General features: G+C 31.4%; 1 protein-coding gene and 1 long non-coding RNA gene across 4 annotated transcripts; one reads left to right on the forward strand and one right to left on the reverse strand.

The window, feature by feature from the left end:
* The first annotated feature begins 308 nt into the window (after nucleotides 1–308).
* On the forward strand, nucleotides 309–5843 carry LOC133293771 (uncharacterized). 3 transcript variants are annotated; one of them, XR_009749109.1, is made up of 4 exons: nucleotides 309–571; nucleotides 1148–1333; nucleotides 2109–2339; nucleotides 2430–5843. It is a non-coding gene; the product is annotated as an uncharacterized LOC133293771 (long non-coding RNA). The 3 variants fall into 3 exon arrangements; XR_009749107.1 differs by having other exon boundaries at nucleotides 309–1333; XR_009749108.1 differs by having other exon boundaries at nucleotides 309–1327.
* A 2839-nt stretch (nucleotides 5844–8682) lies between these two features.
* On the reverse strand, nucleotides 8683–10426 carry LOC133293773 (pirin-like protein). The gene is made up of 7 exons (XM_061492378.1): nucleotides 10305–10426; nucleotides 10131–10180; nucleotides 9961–9999; nucleotides 9858–9886; nucleotides 9710–9772; nucleotides 9257–9360; nucleotides 8683–9170 (listed from the first exon to the last, which is right to left on the reverse strand). Exons 1-7 carry the CDS (start codon nucleotides 10418–10420, stop codon nucleotides 8684–8686), a joined length of 888 nt encoding a protein of 295 aa, XP_061348362.1. The 5' UTR covers nucleotides 10421–10426; the 3' UTR covers nucleotide 8683.
* Between the last annotated feature and the right edge of the window lie 5887 nt (nucleotides 10427–16313).

Raw genomic sequence — 16313 nt, forward strand, 5'->3', positions numbered from 1 at the left:
AGTTTTTTGGTTCATTGGCCTTAGTATACATTTAGTCCAACATCTAGAAATATCCAAGAGTTATCTAGTCCAAATTCTAGAATATTCAACTCTAGATGTCTCTATCAAAATATCTAGAGAATAGTTGTATCTAGAAACCACCATCATAAATATCTAGGCTAGGAGATTATAGAAAATTGTAGAGAATAATTTGTAGCCCTTAGATGAGAATTGTGTTGGCACAATCTTAGCCATTAGTTAAGGAAGTGCCACTAGAATAAATAGGTGTGTCTTCTATCATTTTGTAACAAGTCATTTAAAACCAAAAAGCCGAAAAGGAAAAAGAGTTGTGTAATAATAAAAGTGTTCTCTTCCTCAGTGTCTTTTTAAACCTTTTCTTTTTCTCAAATATCCTCCTCCCAACAAGACCATCATGACCGGTTTAAGCTTTCAGGGCTCTTGCTGTTGGGATTTATTTCCCAGCCCATTCTAAAATTACAAAATCACAGAGAACCACACACAGATGCATCAAAAACTAAAATATCATAGAAACACGCAACCATATATGCACTCTCACATTCGGTTTCTGGAGGTACGTTGAAAAGGATCTTAATTTCATATTATGTATGTTGGATTGGACTTTGGAGCTTAAGCACCTGGTTGGTGTGATGTACAAGGTCGGATAGTATATACATTATGACATTTTCAGTTGTTTGGTGTGACCATCGTATTCATGCACCAACTTGAGGGGAAGTATTGGACTGGAAGATTCTGAAGATAATTTGTTTTGATTTGTAGATAAGATATGTATCTAGGCAGTTTGTTATTCTTTGTATTATTTTGCTGATATTCTTCCTATTCTTCTGCTCCTATCCCTTATGTATCTTACTGTTATTCTTAGGCTGTTCGTCGGTTGCTATAGCTTAGGATTTGTTAAGTCTATTTAAAGACTTTCGACTTGCACATTCAGAAAGCAATGAAATCTATTTCGTTCACTATTTGTTATGGTATACAGTAGTGTTGTTTAATACATCAAAATGATGTATAATCTAATCAGGGCTAGGGGGTAAGGATTAGACCTGATAAGAGTGTGATGTATTAGGTTAATTTCTCCATTCCCCATCTGCCCCCTTTCTTCCCATTGACGTTCACCTTTGAACTTTCTCAGAAACAACCACCTGTTATCTTCTCCGTACAGTATGCTGTCGTAGGCAAGACGGCTTGGCCGCCTGAGGGAATAGAGACATCTGGTCCAGGCTCCTCACGTTGACACAACACACTTCTCTTCGGCCCATTCCATTGTGATTCACTGGTTTTTCTTCATAGTTCACAGCTCACTCCTCACGTGGTAATGGTAAACCCTTTCTCATTCTGATTCTTGAGCTGAAGCTATTGACAACTTCACACATAGTTGAGTAGTAATTTCTCTATTCCTCATCTTCTTGCTTGCTATCGAATAGGTTATAATTTATTACATTTTTCACAATGTCAGATTTCTTTGAGTGGGGATGGAATGATGAAAAATGAGAAAAAATTTGAAAGAAAAATTTCAAAATTATTTTCTTTTGGTAAATGAAAATTATTTTGCTTGAAAAGGAAATGAGTTGTAGCAAAGCATATATAGGGATCAGAATTGAACGCTGTATTCTTTTGCTTTTAAAAAAGATGGATTTGATATCAGAGTACGTTATATAGGTCGATACGGTAATATGGCCACCGATATTGAGCTTATATTTTTTTTCACTTGCTATACATTTTGCATTGTTTGTCTTCCTCATTTTTTGATTGATACAGACATAAGCCTGATAGGCTCTTGTGGTTGGGTCTTTTGATGCATTTTTTGAGGTACATTGACATCGATGTCAACAGAGAATCTTAGTGCAAAACAAAAAAAAGAATGTGCTGTCTTTGAATAATACAGTGGTTTTAAGTAGTATGACCTGATCAAGAGCAATAGTTGTCAGTAGAGCTGAATGCCAACTGATCTTACATGGTTGTAAAAATACTTCTATACAATGACTTGAATATTGTAGTAAATATTTGCCTTTTCGGACATAAATTTTGCTTTTGCAAATTTATCTAATATTATGTTATGAGCCTAAATGCAAATTTATCTAAAATTATTTTAGGAGGTAATCCAAGTTGGTAGGAACTTGGAGTTGTTACCAGTTTAACATCAAAGTTGGCGATGAGGAAGGATATCATATGGAGATGATGTCAAAAATGGAATGAAAGTAGGAACTTTGGGGCTTATGATGTCAAAATTTATTGAAGGTATCGGATCCAGTTCCTGAGAATTGCACTGACTTAAGGCCATTTCTCTTATTAATTGCACTGACGACAGGTGGAAATGGTTTAAGGTATGAATTATATTTTTTTTTTTCAATTTTGGATTGTTGTACTTATTTCACGTGATAAATTATTAGAGATTGTTTACTTATCTATTATAGGGTTGTCTTGGAGCTTTAGATGGAACTTATATTACTGTTAATGTTCCTGAGGCTGACAAGCCAAGATATAGAAGTCGAAAAGGTGAAATTGCCACAAATGTGTTAGGAGTATGCTCACGAGACATGAAATTTGTATATGTGTTGCCGGGTTGGGAGGGTTCAGCTTCAGATGCTAGGGTATTGCGTGATGCAATTAATAAGAGAAATGGCCTTAAGGTTCCATTAGGTAAGAGCGTGAAAATTACATTCAATTTAGTCATTTTATTACAATATATGGTATATTGAACCTTTCTTGTTCTATTAAATAGAAAAATATATAATGAACCTTACTTGTTTTATTAAATAAGATACTATTATTTGGTTGATGCTGGATACACTAATGGGGATGGGTTTCTTGCCCCTTATAGGGGGACAAGGTACCATCTAAGCGAGTGGAGGCATGGATATGTCCCGGCAACTTCTTAAGAAGTTTTCAATAAGCGACATGCTCAAGCTAGAAATGTCATAGAAAGGACATTTGGGTTGTTGAAGAGCGTTGGGCAATTCTTAGAAGTCCAAGTTTTTATACTGTTAAGACTCACAACCGAATTATTATTGCTTGTTGCTTACTGCATAATTTGATAAGGAGGGAAATGGATACAGATCATTTAGAGATAGAGCTAGGTAACATATCTACAAAAATATTGAAGATTTTTATTTCTACAAAAATTATTTTATTTTTTTGACATATTAATCGATAAGATTTTATAAAAATTAATATTATATAACATTCAAAAGAATTATATAAATTCTTCATTAAAGGGTATTTTTGTCAAAAATATTTATTTTTATCCTATCTAGTATTATACAGTGTATTACCAAACACTGGATAGTACTATCTTATACAATACATCATCTTATACAGTACCATGCCAAACGCTGAATAATATTAAAATTTAACCAGGTCTTATACTATCAGGCCTTATACTATAAGGGCCTGTTTGGTGTGACGTATAAGGCATGATAGTATAAGCTTATACTATACGTTATGACATTTTCAGCTGTTTGGTGTGACCATCGTATAGTATAAGCTTATACAGCATAATCCCTTAATACATCAAAATGATGTATAACTTAATCCGGCCTAAGGGTGAGGGATAAGGCCTGATAAGAGATGGATGTATTAATATCATTGACCAATGTAATTCTCAAAAATTAATATATTATTTTAATATTAATCTATTAAAATAAATATTAATTTTTTAATATATTAATTTTTAAAATATTAAATATTTTTATTTTTATAAAAATTAATTTATATTTTGGACACACTGATCAATAAATTTTATAAAAATTAATATCATATGACATTTTTTGAAGAATTATATAAATTCTTTATTAAAGGATATTTTTATTAAAAATATTTATTTTTATCATATATAGTATTATATAGTGCATTACTAAATACTAGATGATATTAGGGCCGGCAAAATGGGCTGAGCCCGCCGGGCTGGCCCGCCCCGCCTGCCAAATGGGGCGGGCTGGGTTGAGTCTTTCAACCCACCCGCCCGCCAAACCCGCCAGCCCATATGGGTCAGCCTGCCAAGTCATTTTTTTTTTTTTTTTTTAGGTTACCCAATTGTTATGTAGCTCCGTATCTTAGATTTCTCTGCTTGCAAGTGGCTTTTTTGAATTGTTGTGGACTGCTCATACAACACTTTGTTACTTGTTTTGTTATTCTATTTTATCCTGATATGATTTTTTTTTTATTATTATTTTTGGATTGAAAGATGCATATTTATATGCAGATTATTAAACACTGATCTTCTTGGTTTCATAAGCACATTAGGATTTTATACAGATTTTTGTATGCTTTTATGCAGATTTTTTTATGTGATTTTATGCAGAATTTAATTTTTTGTATTTTATTTTTATATTTTTTTTTATTTTAGGCGGGCTGGCCCGTAGCCCGCCAGCCCACTCATAAAACGGGCCGGGTTACTCAATTCAACCCATTTTATCAAAACGGGCCGGGGCGGGCCAACCCATTTTGGGCGGGCTAGTGGCGGGCCGGGGCGGGCCGGGGCGGGCTGACCCATATTGCCAGCCCTAGATGATATTATCTTATACAATATATTATTTTATACGATACCGTGTCAAACGCTGGATAGTATTAAAATTCAATCAGGTCTTATACAATCAGGCCTTATACTATCAGGTCTTATACTATCAGGCCTTATCCTATACTATGTACCAAACATGCCCTAAGGTCTTTTACTATCAGGTCTTATCCTATACAATGCACCAAACATGCCCTAAATGAATAGCAGCATGTTAGGGAACTATAGATTTATTTTCCAATACAGAATTACTTGGAGACTCGTTCATCCATTCTTTGCAGGAAGAAAATTTCCAAATTTCTAGTACTGCGTACGTACTGACTTCCATTACACAAGGTTACCTGCAAGGTCTTCCAAATCCATGACTGAATTGGAGGGGAAAACATCCGAAAGTGGATCTAACATGTCAGAATAAATATGCTTTTTTAGTTCTGAAGGAGTACTACAAGTACTTCCCCTTTGGATGAACTAGAAGGAAATTCTCTTGTAAATTATTTTGCTCGTTTTTACCTGAATGTTTCAATGTGTTAAGACTATATTACTTGGCTTATAATTATTTCCATGTTAGACATCTAGTATCTCTTACAACTTAAGAGAATAGCCATCTCACATTACGTTTAAAATGATTGACTAATAAAGAGACAAGACAAGTATTTTACCGAAAATGTAAGAGAAAGTACAAGAAGTTACATACTTGAGTTTGGTAGCACTCCACCAGGAACAGACACGTGACTAAAATTCCTTGTGGATAAACGGTAATCTGATGGAAACATACAATCTGGTTCATTGGACTGTGGATTCCTGTAAGGCAAGTCAGAGCATGTATTTGGTTTATCAGCACTTTTATGTTGGGACTGAAATTCCTCTGGTTTTGTCTTCTTCACCTCAGAAGGCTCAACTTCTGAATCAGAATTACTAGGCCTCACATTTTTTTGTTTTCTTTTTGATTGAGAACGCTTATTCTTGAACCAATGATAGGCATTTTCTACAGAAATTTGGCCATAGTGACTCAGTTCACCAGTAAGCTCCTCGATCTTGCTTGGAGTTTTATCCTTATCAAATATATCCTGAAGAATCTGCCGTTGCGTAGTTGTTGGAGTCCACCGCTGTTTTTTATGGAGAGTAGATGTCATCAATGGGTCACAGTCTGTATTTTCCACCCTAAGCAACCCTGATGGAGAAAAAAAAAATAGAATGTTGGATCTTGATGAACATGCATCATCAGATTAACAAAATGTCATTTTTTGTATGTCAAGCAAAGAAAATAAACGTCTCCTTTTATCTTGGTGGAGGGTTGAGGGAAGCTGGTCTCAATAGTAACTAGTTGATGCTTCTTGTTGTAATACTTAACTAAAACTAGCAATACATACCACTACTAAAAAGCCTTTTTTTTTACGGAAAAATTCCGTCGATAATTAAATTTTTGATGGAAATGTAGCCGTGGTGTATCTCTTCGTTGGTAACGATTTTTTCGACGGAATTAGCGATTCCGTCGAAAATTGTCGACGGACATTTTCGACGAAATATTTTTCGTCCAAAATTTTTGACTGAAAATGAATGAAATTCCGTCGAAAAATATGGTAATAATTTTCGACGGAAAATGAATTAAATTCCGTCGAATAATCTTGTAATAATTTTCGACGAAAAATGAATAAAATTCCGTCGAAAAATCTTCTAATAAATAAATTTATTTTTATAATTAGAATTTAAATTTTTTTATATAAATATTTATTCTCAAGCAAGATAAATATTTATTCATATAATTTAAATATTGAAAATCTTTCATATATAATTTTCATTTACATATTTGATTCTTTAATTTAAATATTAATATATTTACATTTAAAACTTTCATTTGTTAATCCCTTTATTTTCAACTAATACGAAAAGGGTTTCAATTCAGAAACATATATATGAGACTCCTTCATAGTCATGGCCACCATTTCATACTCTAAGATGAATCCAAAGTTTCTTTGAACAAATTACAGCTATTTGGACATGGAAATTAGTGAAGGAAGTGTGAACATGAACTTGGATTTTGGCGCTGAAGGCACCAAATACCTTAGGTTCTGTGCATAGGAACCACAGATGGAGATGAATGAAGCATTCAGAGACCCTTACAAATATTACCAATTTGGTTCACATAACTACATAGACTTCAACTTTACCATTTACATTTTGGCAAGCTCTTGAATGCTCACTGGTGTACATATTGATCTATCACTCACACATCAAGATGCTATGACTGAAAACACTGCTTCCGTAAGATGAAAAGCAACCCAAAAGACATGCTTGTTTGGCTCTAGGCATGGTTGTGACAATGAGATACATGCTGAAGTAGTGCAGTCCCATTTGCCCAAGAAATCATCATTTTTTTTTGTCGAAAAATTCAAAAATATAATTTATTTATTTTTTATAAAGTTTTTGACGGAATTAATTTTCCGTCAAAAAATTCAAAAATATAATTTATTTTTTATAAAGTTTTCGACGAAATTAATTTTTCGTCGAAAAATTCAGAAATATCTTTTTTTTTGATTTATTTTTTATAAGACTTTCGATGGAATTCTTTTTCCGTCGCAAATTCACAAATATAATTTTATTTTTATTTATTTTTTATAAGATTTTCGACGGAATTCGTTTTCCGTCAAAAAAATTCGACGTGATTTTTTTTCGTCAAAAAATTCCTTCGAAAATTAAGACTTTTCTAATAGCGTACCTCATCCGGCATTTATGTTCATTTTATAAATAATCAACAGATTCACATAAAAAAAAGCATAGGAAATTGTAAATTTTTAACCGAGATTTCTCATAAAGGGAATTTTTTTTGGAAGAGGTCAAAAGAAAGAAGAAAAGTAGTATATAAGCAAATTGAACCAATCTAAGAACCAAAAATGGGCACGCATTACAAATAATCAAAACTGGAAAAAGAAATGGTTTAATTGTAAATGATCTATTAGGTAATGAAGAGGGAAATGGGCATAGAAATCATGAGAGGACAAGAAAATCAAGAACATGCAGGATCCTGCTGAGATGAGTGTGTCTTGTTCATCTCCACTAGTTGCTCAGAAATGGTGTTATAAACCGCGATTTGCATCCTAAGTCATTTTAATTGCTCATCAGTCATCACCTTCGCATGCATCATTTCTGGCTTCGCATGAACATTTCTTCCATGTTCGCAATCTATAACTAATTTCTACGCAAGGTTTGTTAGAAAGCAAAACGGCTTGGAACAATGTACGAGAAGCAGACAAAGAACACAAACATGTTTGTTATAAACAAGAACATGATGACTGCCTTATATAATGTAAGATAACGATACGATGGCTTTGTCTCCAGCCCACTATAAATTGCTAAGTATGTTTAAGTGGAAACCGTTTCTTGTTAACCGGTCGCTAACTGCCTAACTAACAAAAATTTTCATTTAACCAAGATTTGAAATGAGTAATGCAACCCTCATGGGTTTCGCAGTTATACCGACAATTATAGATAGCCTCAATTTAAATGTAAATACCAATTATCAAATTTTTTATTAGATTAAAATCTTTTTCACTTATGTATTAAGAGTTCTTTATCAGGCTAACGTAGTATACAATTAAGAACAAGATTATATTTATAAATTTTTTTTATAAACTCTTACAAGCTTGTTATGTATCAAGGGTAATACATAAATCAACTTATGTACTACCCTTAATATATAATTAAATTTGTAAGAGTCTACGGTCAAAAATTTGTAGAAACCTCTGTTTTAAACTCCATGGTCTTTTATTTTTATTCTTGTTATAGAAATTTTTTCAAAAAATTTCTTTAAATATCGATATGTTGTCGTATTATACTTTTTTTTGTTTGTTGATAAACGTCGTATTATACTTCTTTAATCATTTATATATCCATTAACTAAAATTAATTTTTATTTATATTTTTAAAAATTAATTAAATTTAAATTTTAGTTACAAATAAATTGTTTTTATGTAAATGATAAAATAAAAAAAGTATCCCTTTAAACAATTAAAAAAAAAAAATTAACCACTCTCATTTTTTGAATTGAAATGAATCTAACATATCATGGTCATAAACATTAAAATAGCAGTCTAAAAGAACAAACGAAAGAACAACAAACATTTTGAGCATGAGGTATCGGTGGTTCTAACTTCTAACTTAGTATTGAGATGTCCAATATTTTCCCATCTCAAACCCGTTCTTGCGGAAGTGATAGTCTTGAATAGTTTTTTTAATTTCAGATTGAGTATTCATCACGAATGGTCCATGCCGAGCCACTGGCTCATTCAGCGGCTGTCCTCCGATCAGCACAAACCTCAGTGCTTGTTCAGACTTATTCCAAACGCTAAGACCATCGCCCAGACTCAAAACCAGAACATGGTGACGCATAATTGGTGAACAGCTTGGGAACCCAAAAACTCCTTCCCCATCAATCACATAAACAAAGGAATTCCATGTCTCTGGAATACCTTGATGCAATTCAGCTCCGGGCTCAAGAGTAAAATCAAGGAACATGGTTGGTGTTCGAGTGTAAACCCGTGAATGCACTCCCATTGCTTCTCCTGCTATAACCCTCACTCGAACACCATCTTTCTCTGCTGATGCTATGTCTTCGCTTGCAAGTTCTTGATAGTTTGGTTCAATCCTGCAATATTCAAAATCGAAGAAAATGATGACTAGTAGTCCTTATACGATATGAATGGATAAAGGTAGAATGTTGAATTTAGTTACATTTTGTGTGTGGCAGGTAAATTGATCCATAGTTGTATTCCCTTGTGGGTTCCTTCTCCTGCAGGCATTTCAGAGTGAATTATTCCTCTGCCTGCCGTCATCCACTGCACATCAATCCAATCAATGTTATTGTTGTTTGTCCTTCCTTTCAATTTATTGTTATTAGAGTAAACACCCTTTTTTGGTCCGGCAATATTTCCGAAATCTTTTTTAGTTTCTGACAATAAAAAAAGATCAAATTGGTCTCTAAAATTATGAAAAAATGGTCACATTAGCCCTTATGTCAACTCCTCCATCACTAACGTGGCCCTTTTTTCATACTGTTAGGGACCAATTTGGTACTTTTTTATTACCAGAGACTAAAAAAGATTTCGTAGATATTGACAGGGACCAAAAAGGATGTTTACTCTTATTATTATTTATGAATTCATCAATTAAATTAACGTCACTTACCTGAACATCACCAGTTCTTATTGTACCCCTATGCCCAGCAAAATCTTGATGAGTTATGCCTCCCTGAAATTTATACATAAGTTCCTCAATCCTCACTCACTTTCCACCCCACAAAAAAATGACAAATGACAAATGTAATTAATTATACCTGTAGCATGTAGGTGACAGTTTCAAAACCTGCAAATGAAAACATTAATTTGATAACCGAGTCCCAAGTGTGGACAAATTAAAGTCAAGAGTGAAATAAATACCTCTGTGTGGATGGTCAGGAAATCCTGCAGGCGGAGATACTGCAAAGTCAAACACGAAACACGCTCTTAAAATCACTACAGATTAATGCTGGCTAACAACATAAGCATAGAAGTGGTCAACAAATGGAGGCTTTAACCAACAACTAGAAGGTCGTCATAGTTTGTTGCACCTGAGAAGTGATCCAACAACAGAAAAGGATCCAAGCTCTGCAACTCAATACTGTGAATCAATCAGATGCCAAACCAAATCCATTAATAAAAAATGATAGAATCCCACAAGTCGTGACACCTTATCAATCAAAATTGACTAAATGCATGGAGGATGTAGGAAAAAATAAGAATACCTTCCAATGCCTCTCGTGACAAGTGCTCCATCACCTTCTTGTTGAGATTGGGCTAAAACCTTCTTGAGAACCAATCTGGGTGAGTTAAAAGGTGGGCATTGCTCTGAATCCGACATCGTGTTTCTTACAAATGAAGAGTAATTTCTCACAAGGTGGTGTTTGTTTAATGTGTATGTGTAATGTGTGTATGGAGTTCGGATATATGTAGGTATCAAAGAGATTTGAGAAGGTGGAATGGTAAGATAAAGGTGCAGAAAACATTAGTTGGTTGGGTTTGACTTTTCTGCATTGGAGGCGTCGGCAAATATTATATTAAGTGCTTCCGAAAAATATATACTAATTCCTAAATGCCATTTTAAAAGCTTAATATTCTATTATACATAAATTATCTTCTGAGATTCTTTTAAAAGATCTTATAATCATTTTAGCAAATTTTTTTTTTTAAAGTCTGATCATGATATTTTAAGTTTAGATATCTCTATAGACAATGACCTAAAGGTTATGAATATTTCAAGTTGATATATATATTTATTAGACTCTACGAAAAGTATCATATCATATATTGATTCTATTTTAATTTATCAAAACTTTATATTAATATTTTAAAAGTCTCTTATTTAATATGAATAGGGTTTAGTGTTTTCTATTACTTCAGCACAGACATGTCAATTTAGAAGAAAAATATGTGTCGGACACCGACACATTTCAACACGTGTTCGACACGCGATCAATGTTCTGACACATTTTGACATACGGCCAATATTTTTTGACACTTTTTTTAAAATCCAAATGTTATTTTTTTAACTAAGCATTTATAAATCTAATATTTTATGTTATGGAATTTGACATAAAAAATTATTTTTGCTTTATATTTATGTTATGAAATTTAAATATTTGGAATTGGTTATATGACTTATTATGGCTGCTATACATATTAAATGTAAATTATATTATATATATATATATATATATTATAAATATTATCTAATATCAAAACATGTTCTAACATATCAAAATTTTAGAATTAACATGTTGACATGTCGTGTCATATTGTGTCGGTGTCGATGCAACATAGCTTCCTATTACACTTTATCACATCAATTTTAAATAATTTTCTATCTATTATTCTCTGCATCTCATTCCTCCTTTAAAACCCAAACTACTAATTAATTTAAATAATATTATTTTATTAATAAAAAATTCAAACTCAGGTAAAAATATCAAAATAAAAAACGAAAAAAAAGTTGAAACAATGTAGATAAGTAGTCAATTTTGTTCGAAATCGAGTTGTAGAGATGGCATGAGCATGACACTAATGAGAAAACTAACCAATTTCTGAAAAATTTAAACGCACCCTACAAATAAAGTAGAAAAAACAAATTACATTCAAGATGAGTGTAAAATATGAGAATGAGACTATAAGAGGTCGGGGGGAAAAACTAACTCAATTAGAATAAAATGAGAGGAGGCTAAAAAAAGTGAAACATAACTTAGAAATGAAAAGGAATACTAAGAAAAGGAAAAAGTGTGGTGTCTTTGATTTTTATATGTAGACAATATATTTGTATTGATAATTACAAAAATAATCTTATTTTTATATTTTTAATTCTTAAAAAAATAGTAATAATTATTTTTAAGGGAAAAGTGTTTGTCATTTTAAATGACATAACACTCTGTCCTTTTAAGAGAGCGACAGACACGGAAAAAAATCACTCACTTTCTCTTTCTCATGATTTTTATTTTTCTGTGTTTATCTCTCTCCTAAAATGATATAACTTATATCATTTAAAATGACAACCACCAAACTCTATTTGTAAACTAGAAAAACTAGCTTATATTCTAAGTTCTTACGGTCAACAAAAGCAAGAAGCTTTGATTCACAATTTGAGATTTGAATCTGGATAAGATAAAATGTAAAGACCAAACGTGTTGCACCAATTATATTCACGACGTCAAGCTCTTGTCAACGTGACGCTAGGGACCTCATTCTTCCATTCTAGAATCTCACAATTCCAAATTTCTTGGTGTATTTATTTGCTCCAACTCCAATTCCAGTGTTGTAAGTTGTAACTAATTTCATTAAAAAATAAAAACTTATTGCTAATTTTCTACAAATATTCTTCTAAAGAGAATCTTGAACCTTAGAATAGATTACATGACATTTTACGAGGATAAGGGTGTTCGTGGTTTGAATTAGATCGATTTTAGAAGTAAAAATCATCTGATCATATCCCTTCGATTTGATCATGTAATCATCTATTCGGTTTGAATTTTTTTCCAAATCCGATCCGATCTAATCCAATTTTTTCGTTTTGGATTGGATCGGTTTTCAGTTTTTTGAAAATCCTAAAATTTGTTTCATGATTATTGTGCAAATAACATCTTTTGTATTATTGTATATATTGGCTTTGTAATTTTTTTTTGAAATACAAAAGCATATCAGTAAACGATGATATAGTTTTTTTTTTTTTTGACAATGAGACATAGCTCTACACAGATAAAATTTTATTGATGAGATGTGATTAAGTTTTTCGTTGGGTTTAGTTGATGGGTTAATGAATCTTGGGTAGTTAATGGGTTAATAGATCTTGGGTTTAGAAATTTTTGGGCTATGATTGGAGAAAGTTCCAAGTAGGTAAAAGAGAATTAATATATTGGATCGATTTGGATTGGATCGGTTTTCATCAACCAATCCGAAAATCGATCCAATCCAATTAAAATTTGCGATTTTTTTTCGATTTTTCATTTTTCGATTTTCAATTTATTCGGTATCGGTTTTTCGGTTCGGTCACTACGGTTTAGATCGGTTGATGAACACCCCTTGTAATAGATGATATCCAACACTAAAAACTATTTATTTATTTATTTATCAAATAACATATAAGGATTTTCTAGCAAATTCATCCATAATTATTTCATCGATCAAATAGGTAATTTTAAATTTTCTTAAACAAGACAGTTATAAACAATGGGTAAAGCTACCATAATGTAATAGGAATCAAAACCATTTTTCCTACTCAAACAAAAATGGGATCTCATACATGTAATAAAAAATAAAAAAAACTGATGCAAAAATCAATGGGTCAGCAGGTAAAAAAATGTTATATTATGTCACATGATAGTAGCTTTTCCCATAAACAATATGAATCTTATTATTATTTTATGGGTAAACAACTTCTCCTTTCAATGGAGAAGTTTTTTTGTTGCAGCAATCACATAGCAAAACATTGAAATGTGTGATTTATTTTTTGTTTTGTCTTTTTTCAAAACAATCAATGGGTCCCACCAAAAAACTCTCTCAGCTGCAAAAAAGAAGTTCTTCTGTCAAATGAGAAGTTGTTTCCCCTTATTTTATATTAAACAAATATCAAATAACATATAAGGATTATAAAGGATAATTATGAACCGTTAGATTTAATTCTAATATAACGGTGATGAGATTGATCGTAAGGGTGGTAAACTTACCTGATGATAAGTATAACCGTCCCTCTTTATTAAATATAAATTATATTTTTCTCAATTCCACAAGTTTGATTAAGAATGTGTTTGAATGGGCTTTTTTTTTTTACTAAAGAAGTTGCTTTTTTCAAAAAAAGAAAGAAAAGAAATCCTTTTAAATCATATTATGTGTTTCGATATGAACTTTTTTTTAAAAGTAGAATTTTAGATATAGTTAACATAATTCTTTTTTTAAAAGTCAACATTCCTTGTTTCCGAAAAAAGTAGAAGGCAAAAATCAAATGATTTTTTAAAATTCAATTTTATTCCAACTCCACTACTAACACTTCATTACTTCCGATCTGTTTTAGTAATTTTATATATAAAATAGTGCTTATTAGTTTTAACATCCAAATAATATTTTTATTTAAAATTATTTTTTTATGTATTCCATTCAAATGTAAAATATTTTTAACTTCTAAAAAAAATAAGTCATAAAAAGTTTTTTTTTTTTTAAATCATCAAAACGAGCTTAAGAAAAAGATAAATTATTTAGCCAAATTGGTCAACGGTTTTACAACCCGACCTAATCGTAGTTGCAACTAACATTTTAAGTTTTTTTTTTAAAAAATAATAATATATTCTTCGGTTTTTGCTTCTTTGATTATCTAATTTGGTATTTTATAGGTAATGTTCTATTTAAATGCCTCTGACATGTTATGAGACTTAATTAGAATTGCTTTCGGAATTTGCTTTTTAGAAATCCTAGCATGCTGGGAGTTCGATGTCTTTGTTTAGACCCTCAATCATCTTTTTCTTTTTTCTTTTTTGGTAGTTGAAACCCTCAATCATCTTTATTTGAAAGGAGAATTGTTTTTAAAAATTTAGTGTACTCAATTTATGTGCACATCATATTTGTGCAAAAATAAAAATAAATAAAAATTATTACACGGAAAAGTAACTGTAGGTTACATAAAGGTACAATTGAAAGAGAATTTGAAAATATAAAATTTATTTAAAATATTTTTGCATCAACATCGTTTTAAGGGAATTTGATGCCAGTAGGCTATATTTTAGCTGTATAAAATGGAGTAGAATGTAATCTAATGCCGTTATAAAATAATTCCAACTCGTGGCATGGGAGTTTTTCATACCCTCGGAGCATTTCTGGCTTTTTGATCCTTTTACTTTTATTAAGGGTTTGTTTTTTCTAAAGTTACTTTAGATAATTTTATCTAATGTTCATTGAAACGACGTTGTTTTAGGACGAAAATTATGGTGTTTTTGTAATTTTAATTTATTTCAGGGTTATAATAGTCTTTATCATTTTAATTTTTTAATTTTTCAACCTCAAAACGACGTCGTTTCGATAAACATTAAACAAAGTTGTCTAAAGTAACATCAGAAACTTTTTCCCCTTTCATTAATTAATTAATAATAATTTTATCTCTCATATCTACCAATTTACCTCTCTTTAATCGATTAAGTTGAATATTTAATCGATTAAATGGTCAAAATTAAAAAAAAAATGATTGACTTGAAGATTTAATCGATTAAATCTCCAACGAGCAACAAAGAAAAGCATATTGTTAGACGAAAGTGGCGTTTGGGACGAGAAACACTGTCACTGACACGAAGAAATGGTCTACTATTACTGTTAACGATCAGAATTCTCAAGCAATTTACACTACTTCAAAACACGATTCCTACCAGGATATACCTTTCAATTCTCAAATTGAATCAAACAAATAATGTGTTAAATAAAAATAATCCAAAAATCATCGAAGCTTTCGGTTAACGATAATGGCATTAATTAAAGCAAGAAAGGAAAATTCATTTTAATACAGAGAAGAAAGATAAAAGTGACCACGGCTGAGAAAGTTGAGAGTTGAGAGACGGAGGCTGAAAAACGATGCGAACAAAAAGGAAAAAAGATTAAAATGTGAAAACAATGGCTAAGAAGTAGAACAGGAAACAAGAGGAATGCACCCCAAACGCCACACCGCAACTCAATATGCTTTTCTTTGTTGCTTGTTGGAGATTTAATCGGTTAAGTTGAATATTTAATCGATTAAATCTTCAAATCAACTATTTTTATCAGTTTTGACTATTTAATCGATTAAATCTTCAACTTAATCGATTAAAAAAGGGTAGATTGGTAGATAATTTTAAATAAGAGACAAAATAATTATTAATTAATTAATGAAGAATAAAAGGATCAAAAAGTCGAGGATTCCTCCTCTTCTTGTTTCTTTAACGGTGGTTTACAACTTTATTTTCCGATATTTTACTAATTTTATATATTCAAACGTATATGTCTCTTCTTCTTTTTACCTTATACATGTAGTATATTGTTGATTTAAGCATTTAAGTTTGTTATTTTTTTAAAATGTAATTGACCGATTACCTGGACTAAATATTAAACAAATATAATATTAATTGGTTTGAAATTTGAATATTTTATTCAACTGAAGCTACTCGATGAGGCGCATGTGCACCGCCCATTTATATTTTTGAAAAGTTTTGTCAGAAACGAACAAAACAAACGAAGGAGCCCGAGAAACTATTCCT

Source organism: Gastrolobium bilobum, unplaced genomic scaffold (assembly GCF_033153095.1).
Source record: "Gastrolobium bilobum isolate Gb01-03AN ecotype WA unplaced genomic scaffold, APGP_CSIRO_Gbil_v1 utg16750, whole genome shotgun sequence".
In the NCBI taxonomy this organism is placed as follows: domain Eukaryota; kingdom Viridiplantae; phylum Streptophyta; class Magnoliopsida; order Fabales; family Fabaceae; genus Gastrolobium; species Gastrolobium bilobum.

Bases quoted from the DNA above. Each gene is read 5' to 3' on its own strand.
- LOC133293773 (XM_061492378.1), bottom strand. From the start codon at position 10,420: ATGTCGGATTCAGAGCAATGCCCACCTTTTAACTCACCCAGATTGGTT. The intron at 9,773-9,857 runs GTATAATTAATT...TATAAATTTCAG, and splicing joins CTGTCACCTACATGCTACAG to GGAGGCATAACTCATCAAGA. The intron at 9,171-9,256 runs GTAACTAAATTC...TGAATATTGCAG, and splicing joins TTACCTGCCACACACAAAAT to GATTGAACCAAACTATCAAG.